This window comes from Pan troglodytes, chromosome 1, assembly GCF_028858775.2.
Source record: "Pan troglodytes isolate AG18354 chromosome 1, NHGRI_mPanTro3-v2.0_pri, whole genome shotgun sequence".
Classification (NCBI taxonomy): Eukaryota; Metazoa; Chordata; class Mammalia; order Primates; family Hominidae; genus Pan; species Pan troglodytes.
The window spans coordinates 77,532,752-77,548,584 of NC_072398.2; the positions used below are offsets into that span (position 1 = coordinate 77,532,752).

Consider the following 15,833-nt stretch of genomic DNA (forward strand, 5'->3'; position numbering starts at 1 on the left):
TAATATAACTTTTCTATGCTTTATGTATTACTCCAACAAAAAGGAGATGGCAGAGGAAGTAAAAATAAAGAAATCAGAGGTTTTAAGCTAATGTAATTTGACTTAAATTTAATTCTCAATGTGTATATTTCTTCTTGGAATGTTAAAAACATGAGTGAAAGGCAAAGTTGAATAGGTATTCTAAAGAAATAAATACTGGCTTAAAAATAATTAAAGATGACATTATATTTGCTTATGTGAAATTAGATTATTACCTTGCTAGTATAATGATAAAAACCATAAAAGTAAGACTAAGTAAGGAACACAGATTAAGACAGTCATTCAAGCCGAAAGACAACAGAAAAGGCTGAACAGGAATTGGCAGTAAAGACTAGGCAAAGACAGGGATGGCACAAAGCAGAAGCTGTTGTCTTATAAAATTTTATGATCTCAAACTTATATTTGTTAAGCCTCTTACAAAGAAGTTGGGCAGACAGGGGAAAAGATGAGGGGACAAAAGTAATATGAGTCCAAAATGAATATTGGCCACATTGTAAAACAACAAAGTTCCTGTGACCCCAACTGAAGATCATCAAAGAGATTGTCAACCAGTGCAACATCAGGAAGCCCTACTATATTAGAGATTAAGAACTTCCCTGGATTATGAACAAAGAACATCAATGAGATAAATAGACTTAAAAAAAATCTTCCCTTGGCCAGGTGTGGTGGTTCCCACCTGTAATTCCAATACTTTGGGAGGCTGAGGCAGGTGGATTGCTGGAGCCCAGAGTTCAAGACCAACCTGGGCAACATGGCAAAACCCCATCTCTATTTAAAAAAAATTTTTTTTTAAATTAAAAAAAACCTCCTTTAATTCCATGTTTGCACTTTTTTAAACTACTGACTACTCCAAAGATGAACTGATTTAAAATACTCTCAAACAACACAACTGTAAAAAATCATTAACATAGCTCAAAATTATAATAGGAGATTAAAAAAAAAGGCCAAAACATTTTGACATCAAAAAGCGCTGAATCTCTTTTGCCCTCTTATTAAATAATTATCCAAAAAAAATCAACTGAAAATCTTCTGACGTCATCTATAAAGCATACTTGTCAATTATCTTCCCATAAAATAATCATACAGTGTTCATTCAATTCACACATAACTTACAGGGAAGACAAACAACATTCTTACTATTATCAGTACTTAATATTTTGGTAACACTCATAAAAACATGAAATAATTAAGATTTTATTTTTTGTATACAAACCCATATATCCAAAAATTATTAAGATCTCTGGGAGGAACTTAACACAAACATGGAAAAATACTCTCCTGTATTTTTAAGACAAAATTCACAAGCATAATAGGCCTCACTTTAAATATGAGGATATCACGTCACCACTTAGTGGTATCAGAAGCTAATAAAACTGTAAGGTATAATTTGACAGCACTCTATTTCCTCAGCTTAGTATTGTTGCTTACCACATAAATCTAGTAAAAATACCCCATGAATATTGTTAACTTATGTCCCCTTGCATGCAACAATTAAGGACTCTTAGAGATGGATGTTGTACATACCTTGAAGGTGAGGCTGAAAGTAGTGGGAGGAACTGAAGTTAGGCTGGAGCTCTGTTGTATAGTCTCCCTCTTAGGGAGGGGAAGGGTGTTGGGCAGGGGCACCTGAAAAGGTAGGCAACACATATCACAATCTAACTATGTGTCTACTACGAAAGCCCCATTAAAGACAATGCTAAGGTGTTCTAAGGGTAGTGTTTATTTTTCATCAGAGCTAACAGAAATATGTGATTACTTAAGAGTCACATTGTGTTTATAGTAGTTGGTAATTAAGGATACCTCAGATAAAACTTCTGAAGGGAAATTATTATCTGCCTTTTTATACGTTAAGTTGGCAGAAAGAGAGTCTGCACCAGATATAAGGTGTATACTCAGAAGGCAGTGCTTCTCATATTTTAATATGTACATAAATCACCTGAGGATGCTGATAAAAAGCAGATTTTGATTCAATTGGTCTATGTTAAGGCCTGAAATGCTGGGTTTCAAACAAGTTGCCAGGTGATGCTGATGGTGCTGGTCTACAGGCTGCATACTGTGTAGCAAAGCTCTAAGGAATAAAACCTTCACCATATATCTACAGGTTCCACCAGAAGTATTTAACATGACAGCAAAAATATAAAAAATTAATCTCTTTCCTGCAATATGGTTAACTTTTATAACAAGATTCAAGAACAAAAGTAATCTTGGGAAGAAAGTATGGACTGTTAGCACCATCTCATTACAATAAAACTGTTCTGCTATAGTAATAATTATGGCAAATATTGTTAGAAACTTTAAGATATTAGAAACTCACTGCCTTTATCTCTGGATCTTGGGACTTTATTATGTATTACGTTTTGGATGGTTCGTTCAGTTGTTCAGGAAAAATAACTGGGATGCTTGAGAGTTTTAAGATAATCACTTTGTGATACTATGGACTACCTAATGGAGATTCTTTCATACATGTTGAAAGCAGCTGTGCTATGATAATCCAAAAGGCCACCTGCATTTAATCTTCAAGACATTCAAGATACAAGATGATTGTACTACTGAGTAATACTAACCAACATGTATCAGTTAAGACCATAAAAAAAGTGTATTAAGCCCCAATAAGAGAAATAAGCCATTTTCAAGTATAATTAAGAAAGACAAAAGTTCTATGTGCAAAATGGAACCCCCAAACAGACAAGTGAAAGAAAAAAGGACATCTCAAGAGGTCCTAAATTTTTTCCCATGAAGGACATTTGTTTTTAACTCTACATTTGAGTTCAGAATCACCAACACACTTGGCACAAGTAAGCAACACCATGAAATCCTTTCAAACTGATGACCATTTATAATGCTCCCTAACCCAAACTGATCTTTCTGCTTTCAAACATACCCTGGCTACACTGCTAACAACTGCATGCAGACTATTCACCTATATATGAGGCTGGGTCTGTTGCCTCCAGTAGTTATCAGTATATAAGTCGCTCCATTAATTAGCCTTATAGATCACACAGAAACCATCAAAATGCTCATCTGGATATTTTCAATGAATTTTAAGGGTTCTGAGAATAATAATTTTTTCTTCCTTATTTTATATATTTTATAAATCATATTTTCAGAGGGTAGTTTCGCAAAAAGCATCATATACTTTAAAAACCACTATCGTAGAAATATTCTGTATTTTTTAAAAATGAGAAAAGACACAAAGTATAATTAAACTTTATTGAGATCTTACTGATTGAATATTTCATAATCTAGACAGTGATATCACAGCACTTAAACTGAAAGGAAGTCTTTTCCTCCTTCCCGTCTTCCATTATTTTTCACAGGAGGTATAAGGAGTTAAAAAAAGAAAAAAGAACATATATATATATATATATATATTTAAACCACTTTCATAAAAGTGGGGGGTGGGTGGGAGGAAAGTTGAACAAATCACATTAATCAGCTCCTAGAGAGCTCTCAACACCAAGAAAAAATATGTGACTCACTCCTTTCTATTCCTTTTCTCAACTACATATTTAGTACAGTCCTTCAGCTGAACTACAAAAATTGGATTAAGTGACCCCTAATGCAGCTCACCTTTCTAAAATTCCATATACTTGATGCTAGAGGGAAGAATAGAAAGCATAGAAAAAAAGTAAGAAGATAATAAAGATTTTTATAAGTCAAAATGATAGTTAAAGCTCTTTGTGACAGACCTTTAAATATTTATCTGTAAAGGATTTTTTTAAAAAAAGGATGATCAACATTTTAGTCTGATAGCCTTTACTTATTACAGAAGGCTATATTTAAAACAGAGAGCACTAACCAAATTTCCATCATACCTCTCTCCAAAATAAGGACCGTGCAAGTAACTTTTAAAATGTTCTTCTAAATAAATGACACTGTATAACTATGGCAAGCTACCTAATGTTTCTGGGCTAACAATTTTTCATCTATCAGACAGTGAGCTAAGCAAAATGATGAACTGTACAGACTTTTAACACAACCTTGAATTATATTAGTAACATGGTTGCTCTGGAAAACTAGGTCCTAAGTTACAACATGACTTAACATCACCTTATATTAGAGCATATCAGAGTGTTTGGCGTACTTATGTATACAATACAATATAGCTCAATCTACACAACAAGAATGTTGTTAACACGCTGGTATTTTTTCTTTTTTAAAGACATACTTGATTCTTTGGGAATTCTATAGTTGTCTTTTAATTCTAATTTTAGTTATCTTAAATAAGTTGGGTTTCACTGAATTATAAAAAGGTTTTATGTAAGAACAAAATCACCAACCGTTCATGTTAAATTTGTAAATGTGAGAGCTAAAAAAACTTCTTACCAATACCAGGTTAATAAGATTAGTATTTACATGAAACCAAGCCTACGCACCACAAACCTTCATCTTAAATGGAAAGCAGATGGCTTTCAGAGGAAAAATAAAAAACTCAGCTTTGACTATTTTTGCTAATTATATTACAGTACTCCTAAACACAAATTTACTATCAACTCTTTCCCTGAGTTAAATATTGATCACTACAGTAAATAAAACATGAAATAATGTGCTTGATAATAATAGCCAGGTTCCAATCCAAACTTGCCACATCTCAAACTGATTACTTACATTATTAACCAAAGTATCCTCCATCTTTGTATTATTAGTAGCCACAGTGTTAGGCAGAGAAGAAGAGGGTGTAGTATAGTCTGTTACAGACTCCTGTGAAGTAGTAATAGAAAAAAAATACATTTTAAACTGAATTAATTGCTCACTTCTTCTTCTTTTTTTTGAGTCTCGCTATCATGCAGGCTGGAGTGCAGTGGCATGATCTCAGCTCACTGCAACCTCTGCCTTCCAGGCTCAAGTGATTCTTGTGCCTGAGTCACTGAAGTAGCTGGGATTACAGGTGTGCACCACCATGACATTAATTTTTGTATTTTTAGTAGGGATGGGGTTTCACCATGTTGGCCAGGCTGGTCTCGAACTCCTGGCCTTAAGTGATCTGCCTGCCTCAGCCCACCAAAGTGCTGAGATTACTGGCATGAGCCACCACGCCTGGCCAAATTGCTCACTTTCTAATGATAGCCTAATAGTTGTAAAGTTGTTCTGGAAGAAAGCAGGGGAAGAGAGCAGACTTTAAGACTCAACTCACTCAATCAACTAACAATGGAATAATACAACATGGACTCACGATCAAAATGATAGCATTTCAACTACTACTGCATTCTTGTACATTTAGTACTAGGAGACTGTCAACAGTACCAAATATTTATTTCTGTAGGTTATTAAAAGAACCTTTTATGTGTTTCCCACATTCATTCTTAGCTTACTATCAATTACCAAGATCTTAGTTGTTGCAATTACTCAGGTTTTAGGGTACACTCCTTGTTTCCTGTCACAAATCTCATTTTGAAATATGGCAGAGTAGGACCACATAAGCTATTACTTATATGAATTCAGCTGTATGGCAATTAAAAAGAGACTAATATTCAGATAATATAAAAAATTGCATGTAACTTTTTTCTCAGAGTTTATGTCCCAGAGTCAATATAAAATCGCAGATATGTTTGCTATTCCCACGAGTGTCTGTTCCCATGGTCAATCAACATATCTTGTCTTAATAAGCATTTTTAGATACATGTTTCATTCAATGTGGCCCCTAAATGTGAGTCAACAGCCTCTAGTGTTCAACCAAAGAAACAGTAATCTGTTCCAACTATGGAAAAAAACTGGCTATACTGGAGTTACTAAAAGTCTGCCTTATTTCCTGACTTTAGAATGTCATCAGTGGGCAAGATAAAGCTCTACTGTAATTCTATTTATATTAAAAGTGATATAGAGCCATCTTTCAAAGTATTCAGATTTTGTATAGATGTTTTTCACTTTAAGCTACTCAAATAGTCCAGAATTCAGAGTAAATTTCCTCAAAAAGAAATATAATTTGCTATAAAGAACTTCTTTAGATTACATATGCAAATCATGAAACAAAATCTTCTTTGTGGAAATAATCTATAGAGTTATATGCCTCAGCAGGAAAAAAAAAAGCAGACTGTTGCTGTTCTTCTCGTTCATTTTAGACATGGCTTGCATCTGTTGAACTGGTAATCCCTACATGTGGCTTACCTTTGCATTAGTACCATATTCTGCAGATGATACCGAGATCATTGTTCCTATTTCAGTAGACATTTCTGAGACTGCTTTAGTCTCCTTTGTCGTGACAGGATCTGTGCTTCTGACTGTAGCTGGGCTTGGTTTCTCTTGTCCTTCTGGCTCCACCTGTTGGGCATCTTTTACTTTTCTATTTTTTAATGAACGTTCCTTTCCAATGGGACCAGGTTTGTGTTCTTTGTTTTCTACTGGACTCAAATCTGGAAGCTAAAGTCAAATGTTTACGATAAAACTATGTTTATGATAGATGAGTATCTTTCATCATTGCACCATGATCAAAGATATTCATTAAAATTAAGTTCACTTTTAAAAGTATTATTTGCTCTTCATGTCAGTGGCCTTCATAAAATTTTATCTGGATTATAAAGTATATTTACCTTCTGGGCTTTGATAGGTCCTGCTCGTGGCTGCTTCTGCCGCTGTTCTTTAGGTTCAGGTATTTTGTCAGCAGATTTTTCCGAAAGCACAGGAACAACTTCATTTTCATTTCCATTTGAGGCTGGAGCACCAAACTGAATTGTGTCAGTTCCAATTTCGAGTCCACTTTCTTGACCATTCTTCGCTCCCTAGTAAAAGAATATTTTAAAACTTGCTTGCAAAGTATAGTTCAGATGTGACTGATTTATGAAGCACTATACAGTTTAAGTACAATAGAAGGTTTAAGACAATCTACATATTAACTGAGACCGACATTAATTATATTTTAGGATAATTTTCTCTTAACTGTTGTTTGTCTGTACTAGAAAACAACTGATAAAATGAAACTAGCACAAGACTTAAGTTTTTAAAGTCCTGGCTCTCATGAGTGTGATCATGGGCAAAGCACAGCTTCAAGTTGTTTCCTCATTTAAAACAAACGTAAAAGCAACACACAAAGACACCACTACCAACAAACAGATGAATACACTGGAAATAAAAGACAGTAATAAGTGTCACCTGCTTCTCAGAAGTCTGCTTTGAAAATGAAATTTAAGAAATATAATAAAAACTTTGTGATTGGTAACACAGAGCAAACATCTAAGCAATCAATCCACCAATTAAACAGTTAATTTGGGCCAGGTATGGTGGCTCATGCCTGTAATCCCAGCACTCTGGGAGGCCTAGGTGGGCGGATCATGAGGTCAGGAGTTTGAGACCAGCCTGACCAACATGGTGAAACTCTGTCTCTACTAAAAATACAAAAACTAGCAGGGCTTGGTGGCATGTGCCTGTAATCGCAGCTACTCAGGAGGCTGATGCAGGAGAATCGCTTGAACCCGGGAGGTGGACGTTGCAGTGAGCCTAGGTTGCACCACTGCACTCCAGCCTGGGTGACAAAGCGAGACCTGTCTCAAAAACAAACCAACCAACCCAGCTAATTTGTTGAGCATCTTCTTTGTGCTAATCAGATGTGCTAATCAGTCTAATTGCACAATTTGCATTCTAGCAGGTGAAGCAAATAAAGAACTGAAAAGTCAGATAAGGAATCTGCAAAGGCAAAATAGGGTTAAGAGACCAGCTACTAGACTGGTAGACAGAGAAAGCCCCTGAGGAGGACACGCTGACATTGAATCTAGAAGACAAGATCAGTGGAAAGAGTTTAGGGAGACCACATACCTAGGGTAAAGGTCAAGAACCAAAAAAGGTCAGTGAGGCTGAAGCATAGCAGGTATGGGGAACAGTTGTAGAAACAGACAAGCAGATTAGGTGACCTAGGGCTTTGTTACAACAACTAATCTTTTCATGAAAAGACAAACATAAAAATCAAAACTAGGGTCAAAATTCAACTAAAGCTTGTTTTAATAATTGAATCACGACTCCATGTCATTTTTGGCATTCCTAAACCTAGCATGGTCAATTACTACATAAGGTTAATGTTATATCTACCCGGATATAATGTCAAGAGTATGAACAACGCATGCAATTCAGATTTACTTTTAATATCTAAATAGTCACCTTCAAATACACTCATGTGCCATATAATGGTGATGTTTAGCCAATGACGGACCACATATACAAGGGTGGTTCCATAAAATTATAATATCGTATTTTTACTGTACCTTTTCTATGCTTAGAAACACAAATACTTATCATTGTGTTACAACTGCCTACGGTATTCAGTGTAGTAATAAGCTGTATAGGTTTGTAGCCTAGAAGCCATAGGCTATACCATCTAGGTTTGTGTAAGTAGACTCTATGATGTTCACACAATGACCCATTTCTCAGGACGTATCTCTGTTGTTAAGCAAAGCATGAATGTATTGGAAAATACTGATGTACATTAGAATAAAAATTTCTTTGCTTTAGTCAATGTTGAAATTCTACAGTCAGTTAAATGTAAGTGTACAGTAGTATTAGAAAAGAAAATAATGCAGTAAGTAGACTGTGAAGGCTATTAACTGTATATACAAAAATGTTAAGAACTTGTACATATTTAAATGAGTAGAAAAATAACTGTCAAGTTAATGACTGTTAGAGAATGTTATATCCTTTGAAATGAAAGTGTTTATGAAATATACATAACACAAAGAATGATAAAAGCTTAGACAGTATTATAATATCAAGTCTTTGTAAGGCTAGTTGGTGTAACTAACGTTGATAACTTTAAGTAAAATAATCATTAAGAGTTCTATTTCACTAGAATAATCTAAGAAAAAGTCCATTAGGGAATCTTTCCATCCTATGAAATGTCAACTTTGCTAATACAAAATTTCTTCATGAGGAAAAACTCCAAAATAATGTATGACATTCACAAAAAATCATCTTCCATCCAGAAAACATAAAGAACACGAAGACAATGAAGAAAAAGGTATGAGAGAAAAATGAGACACCAATAAAATATCTTCCTCCACCACTGACTGAAGGTAAGCGTAAACACCCATTTATCACTGTAAACTTGTAGAATGCCTGCAAGAAAAATCTTGCGGTTGGGAAACAAACTTCCACTCTTTCCTTCATACCAGCATGAAAAATCCTGAAATGCTCTCTATGACTAATCATGATGCTAATACCAACAGGCAAAGGAAAAATTATTAAACTGAGACTCCTTAAATATTGAATGCAGTGACTCTTGAGTTTTAGAGTTCTCTGAAGAATCTGTAACATCAAAACAGATGATGAAGCCTACTCTAGACCTACTAAGTCAGAAAACTGGAGTGGAGACAGAAGTAGCAGGAAGACTTCTTTAAAGAAAAAAAAATCTTTTAGCACCTATAGGCTATACAAAAATTAAAATAAAAAATTAAAATCTCAACTATATCTTCTTTACTGCCCCATTTTTTTCTGTACTCCTTTATAGCAAAATGACGTTCAAGTTCTTTATACAGTTGGCTCTCCTTATTTGCAGGTTCCACATCTGTAGATTCAACCCAGTATGGATGGAAAATATTCAGAAAAAAATTATAAATGGTTGTCAGTGCTATACAAGAACAGACTGTTCTTTCTTGTCATTATTCCCTAAATAATATGGTATAACAACAATTTACATAGCATTTACATTGTATTAGGTATATAATTAATCTAGAGATGATTTAAAGTACACAGGAAGGTTATGCATAGGTTACATGCAAATACTGCTTCATTTTATATGAGACTTGAGCATCCCTGGGTTTTGGTTTCTATGGTGTTGAGAACCAATCTCTACAGATATGGAGAGAAAATGGTACTCATCTTTCCTTTCATTTTCTCTTAAACTCACTCTTTCATCCAGGCTTTCATCCCTACTACTCCACCAATAATGTTCTTATCAAAGTCATCAGGGACCATCATGTAACTCTATCAATTGAACACCTATATTACCTGACCTACAGCCATCTGACACACTTAATCTATCCCTTCTTTGAACTTATCTTTCACTTGACTTTTAGGATACTTCTCTAATCACTTAGCTTCTCTAATTCCTACATTTCCTGGAGTCAGAAAGCCCCAAGACTTAATTTTTGATTCTCTTTCCTAACTACTCTCATTCTCCCTTGGTAACCTTATACCATTCCATCACTTTAAACATCATCTATATGCTAATGACTTCAAATTCATTATCTTCAAACTAGATGAACTCTTCTGAACTACAGACTCATATCCAACTACATTTCCACTCAGAGGCATAATAAGCATCTTAAATCTAACATGTCAAAAACTGTCCAATCTCAGTTACTGAAAATTCTAGTATTTCCTACTGTTCAACCCAAAAACTTTGGAGCTAACTTTGACTCCTCTGTCCCTTCTCATACTCCATTTAACACTTTAGTAAATCTTGTCAGCTCAATCTTCAAAATACTCAGAAACCAACTATTTCTCATGACCTTTCATGCCACTTCCCAGGTTTTAAGCTATCATCATGCAATTATTGTAATATCGTAACTTCTACTCTTGCCACCTATGAATTTATTTTTCACAGACAACCCAGAATAATTTGAAAAGTCAGATCCTGTTGCTCCTTGCTCAAAACCCTTCAGTGTCTTCCCACCTCTTCCATAGGCCTTACAGGATCCACCTGCTACTCAGGTGTGACTTCCAACTTCATCTATTCTCTTTCCATCTCTTACTTCATTCCAGCCACATGGACTTCCCTGAACTTCCTCAAACAAACCAAGTGTGCTCCTGTCTCATGGCATTCATATTTGCTATTATCTGAACCTGGAATCTCTTTTCCTCAGACATTTGAATAGCATACTCTCTTATATCCTTCAAGTCTTTAACTCAAGCATTATCTAAGTAGGCTTTCGTGGTCACCCTATATTAAACTGTCTTCGTGAACCTTGGAAAATTCCTTATGTACCTTTCCTGCTTCGTTTTTCTCCACAGTGCTGATCACGATGTTTTTTTATTAGTGGTTTCTCCTCACAGGACAATGGAAGTCCCATGACAGTAGGGCTTTTTGACTGTTTTTAGTCCCAGTTTTGTAAGCCCGCAGGTTAGAACACTACATAGAATACTGTGAGTGCTTAGTAAATGTTCATTCAATGAATGAATGAAGAATCACTGACCCCCAACAGTCATTTACCAATATCACATTTGAGAAATTGTTAGAATAACAATCTGCTATAAACAGTTTCTAAATACTTATACTACTTAAGTCCTCAAGATAGAAACATGGGAGAAACGTCCAGAAAACAATAATTGCACTTTTATTTTCTGTTTTGTTAAGATCTTTCTTGAGACTAAATTGAAAATAAGTGTTTAATGTCTAAAAGTGAGACACACCTTATAAATGTAAAGATGTAGCAGCAAGAGTATCACTTGGGAAATTGTTAGCATTTATTCAAACCTCAACCCAGACCTAATAAGTCATGAACTATGTACATGGGGCTCAGCAATCTGTTTTAATTGCCCTCCAAGTTAATTCTGAGGCATGCTATAAGCATTGTTTTGCTTTCCAGGTGGGGTTTTGCTCTATCACCTAGGCTGGAGTACAGTGGCACAGTTATGACTTTACTGTAGCCTTGACCTCCCAGGCTCAAGTGACAGTCCAACCTCAGCTCCAGAGTAGCTGAGACTACAAGCACATGCCACCACAACTGGCTATTTTTTATTCTGTATGTAGAGACAGGGTCTTCCTACATCGCCCAGGCGGGTCTCACTATGTTGCCCAGGCTGGTCTCAAACTCCCGGACTCAAGCAACCCTCCCACCACGCTAGGATTACAGGTGTAAGCCACCACACCCGTCCACACTGAAATATTAGGGAAAATCCAGCACACCTATGCTGTTAAAAGCCTATTCTTACCTCTGATGAAGTAGCTGATCCAAACGATGTTAAGGGCTTATTCCATGCACTGACTGAAGGTGGCTGTGGTGGACTAATGGGACCTACTGGAAAGAAGAAGCCATAAAAAACATGATTAAGATTTAGAGTCTAATAATCTCTAACCCATTTAACCCTTTCCTTAATCTCCTACTGTGTAGCTATTACTAGCCAGGGAATAAAACAATCACTTTTCAAATCAGACTTACAAAGATTATTATGTATCAACATACAGGCATACCCCAGAAACATTGTGGGTTCAGTTCCAGACCACTGCAATAAAGCAAGTATTGCAATAAAGCAAATCACACTAATTTTCTGGTTTCCAAGTGCATATCAAAAGTTATGTTTACATTATACTACAGTCTAATAGGTAATAGCATCATGTCTTAAAAAAGATGCATACTTTTTAATTTTAAAAAAACTACCGCTAAAAAGGAAGCTAATCATCATCTTAGCCTTTGAATCATACTTTTTTTGCTGGTGGAATCTTGCCAGTGGAGATGTTGATGGCTGCTAACTGACTAGGATGGTGTTTGCTGAAAGCTAGCATGGCTGTGGCAGTTACTTAAAATAAGACAACAATGAAGTTTGTAACATCAACTGACTATTCCTTTCATGAATTCTCTGTAGCATGTGATACTGTTTACCCATATGGTAGAACTTCTTTCAAAACTGGAGTCAATAGTCTCAAATCCCATTGTTTAATCAACTAAGTTTATGTAATATTCTAGATCCTTTGCTGTCATTTCAACAATGTCCACAGCATCTTCACCAGGAGATTCCATCACAAAAAACAACTTTCTTTGCGTCAGAGTTATTTCCTCCACTGATGTCTTGAATTCCTCCAAGTCATCCATGAGGGTTATAATCAACTTCTTCCAAACCCCTGTTAATGTTGATATTCTGACATCCTCCCATGAATCACTAATGTTCTTAAAGGAGTCTAGAATGGTAAATCCTTTCCACATGGTTTTCAAATTTCTTTGCCCAGATCCATCAGAAGAATCACTGTGTATGGAGGCTGCAGCCTTAGAAAATGTATTTCTTAAATAACAAGTCTTGAAAGTCAAAATACTCCTTGATCCATGGGCTGCAGAATGGATGCCATGTTGGAAGGCATGAAAACAACATAAATCTTCCTGTATATCTTCATCACAACTCTAGGGTGACTAGGTGCCCTGTCAACAAGCTTATATTTTGAAGGAAAGCTTTTGAGCATTTTTCCCCCTGAGCAGTAGGTCTCAACAGTGGGCTTAAAAATAATAGGTATGGGCCGGGCATGGTGGCTCACACCTGTAATCCCAGCACTTTGGGAGGCCGAGGTGGGTGGATCACCTGAAGTCAGGGGTTCGAGACCAGCCTGGCCAACATGGCAAAACCCTGTCTCTATGAAAAATACAAAATTAGCCAGGCATGGTGACGTGTGCCTGTAGTCCCAGATACTCAGGAGGCTGAGGCAGGGGAATTGCTTGAATCCGGGAGGCGGAGGTTGCAGTGAGCTGAGATTGAGCCACTGCACTCCAGCCTAGGTGACAAGAGTGAAACTCTGTCTCAAAAAAAAAAAAAAAAAAAAACTTGGTATGCCATTTTGTAAACAGATGTGATGTCATCTAGGCTTTGTTGTTCCATTTCTAGAGTACAGGCAGAATAGATTTAGCATAATTTTTAAGGGCTCTAGGATTTCAAACATGGTAAATGAGCAGGGGCTTCAGCTTCAAGTCATCAGATACATTAGCCCCTAACAAGAGAGTTAGCCTGTCCTTTTAAGTCAGGCATTGACTTCTCTCTAGCCATGAAAGGCCTAGATGGCATCTCCTTCCAATAGAAGGCTGCTTCATCTACGTTAAAAATTTATTATTTAATGTAGCCACCTTCATCCATTATCTCAGTTTTGGATCTTCTGGATAACTTGCTGCTTTGCCTTGCACTTTAATGTGATAGAGGTGGCTGCTTTCCTTAAACTTCCTGAACCAACCTCTGCTAGGTTCAAACTTTTCTTTGGCAGCTGCCTCACCTCTCTCAGGCATCACAGAATTGAATAGAGATAGAACACTTGCTTTGGATTAGGCTTTGGGTTAAGGGAATGTTGTGTCTGGATTGACCTGCTATCCAGACCACTATAACTTTGTATCAGCAATAAGACTGTTTTACTTTCTTATCATTAGTGTTGATTACTGAAGTAGCACTTAACTTTTTACCTATCTTGGCTTTTACCATGCCTTCTTCAATAAGCTTAGTCGTTCCCAGCTTTTGATTTAAAGTGAGACGTACGTGACTCTTCCATCCACTTGAACACTTAGAAGCCACCAGAGAGTTATTAATCGGCCTAATTTCAACATTGTTGTGTTCTTAAAGAATAGGGAGGTCCAGGAGAGGTAGAGATCAGGGAACAGCTGGTCAATGGAGTGGTCAGAACACACAAAACATTTATCAATTAAGTTCACTATCTTATTTGGGTGTTCATGGTACCCTGAAACAATTACAATATCAAAGATAACTGACCACCATAACAGATAAATGATGAAAAATTTGACATATTGCAAGAATGACCAAAATGTGACACAGAACATGAAATGACCACATGCTGTGGGAAAAATGACACCAGAAGACTTGCTTGACACAGTTACCATGAACTTTTAATTTTTAAAAATGCAGTGTCCACAAACTGTAATCAAATGAGATATGCATGTACAAGTCCCCCCCCAAACATTGCCTATTATTTTCTCATCAACACAAAATTATTTCCATAAAATATAATATGCTTGTTAAACATGCTTAAAACAAAAATTTTAAGAAAGTTGAGAGGATTACTCTTACTTTTTCCTACAATAAAAAATGAGATGGCTAGAAAACACTTAAAGAGTATATAAATAAAATTGAAAAGAAACCTCAGTATTCCCATGCCATTCCCCACCCCTCACTTCTCTTTTGCAACTTACATTTCTTAGAGATATCATTCAGCACAGCTGGTGGGGCCACCTTGTTATCCCATAATTCAGCTGTCAGAGTGCCATGTGACTGTGGGGTCTGGATGGATTTTCCTGAGGCTACATAATCTGTGCCATTAGGTGTTTGAGCTGAAGGCAGCCTAATTGATGGTGGTGGTTGTTTTGAAGACTGAGATGTAGTCTGTAGTGGATTCTGGACTGGTTTGTGGGTCTGTGCCTGAGTCTGGGCTGGGGCAGGCAGGGCAGGATTTGGGGCTGAGACTGGGGTAGGGGCTGGGGCTGGGGCTGAAGCTGAGGCAGGGGCAAGTGGGACTGAGGCAGTTGGGGCTGAGGCTGGGATAGTTGGTGCTGTGATGACTGGGGCAGCTGGGGAAGAGGCTGCTGGAGCTGGCGTTGGAGCTGAAGTTGATGCTAGGGCTGAAGCAAGAATGGGAATTGAGGCTGAGGCAAGAATGGGGACAGAAGCTGGGGTTGAAACTGAGGCAAGGATGGGGGTTGGAGCTGGGGCTGAGGCTGGAGCTGAAGAAGAGGTTATAGCTGCAGCTGAAGTAGAGGCTGGAACTGAAGCTGAGACTGAGGCTGAGGCTGAAACTGGAGCTAAGGGTGAAGCTGGAACTGGAGCTGAGGTTGAGGCCAGAACTGGAGCTAAAGTTGAGGCTGGAACCGGAGCTGAGGTTGAGGCTGGAACTGGAGTTAAGGTTGCTGGAAGTGGAGCTGAGGTTGAGGCTGGAACTGAAGCTGAGGTTGAAGGTGGAAGTGGAGCCGAAGCTAGAGGTGGAACTGAGGCTGAAGACTGTGCTTGCTGGATCCCTGTAGCCTGTTTTTTGGCAAATCTTGGAGGAAGCTTAGAAGTCTGGCTTCTTCCTTTTTCATTTGCATTCTTCTTGTTCCAGACCTTAAAAAATTAACGGGGACCATTTTTGTCAATAATGCAGCTGAATGCAACAGTTCATAAATGCAACTTTTAACAAC

The 15,833-nt window shown here is 37.1% G+C and overlaps 1 protein-coding gene across 23 annotated transcripts in view; it reads right to left on the reverse strand.

The window, feature by feature from the left end:
• PRRC2C (proline rich coiled-coil 2C) overlaps positions 1-15,833 on the reverse strand; it is a 108,168-nt gene that overhangs the window by 20,618 nt on the left and 71,717 nt on the right. For 18 of the 23 annotated variants that reach the window (XM_016932438.4, XM_016932395.4, XM_001145685.7 and 15 more), the window contains 6 exons: positions 14,853-15,756; positions 11,893-11,978; positions 6,567-6,755; positions 6,145-6,396; positions 4,648-4,740; positions 1,564-1,665 (listed from right to left, as the gene is read on the reverse strand). In XM_016932438.4, the coding sequence (XP_016787927.3) occupies positions 1,564-1,665; positions 4,648-4,740; positions 6,145-6,396; positions 6,567-6,755; positions 11,893-11,978; positions 14,853-15,756 (1,626 nt within the window). The remainder of the gene's footprint in view (positions 1-1,563; positions 1,666-4,647; positions 4,741-6,144; positions 6,397-6,566; positions 6,756-11,892; positions 11,979-14,852; positions 15,757-15,833) is intronic. The other 5 variants (XM_063795373.1, XM_016932384.4, XM_063795413.1 and 2 more) reach the window with 3 other exon arrangements.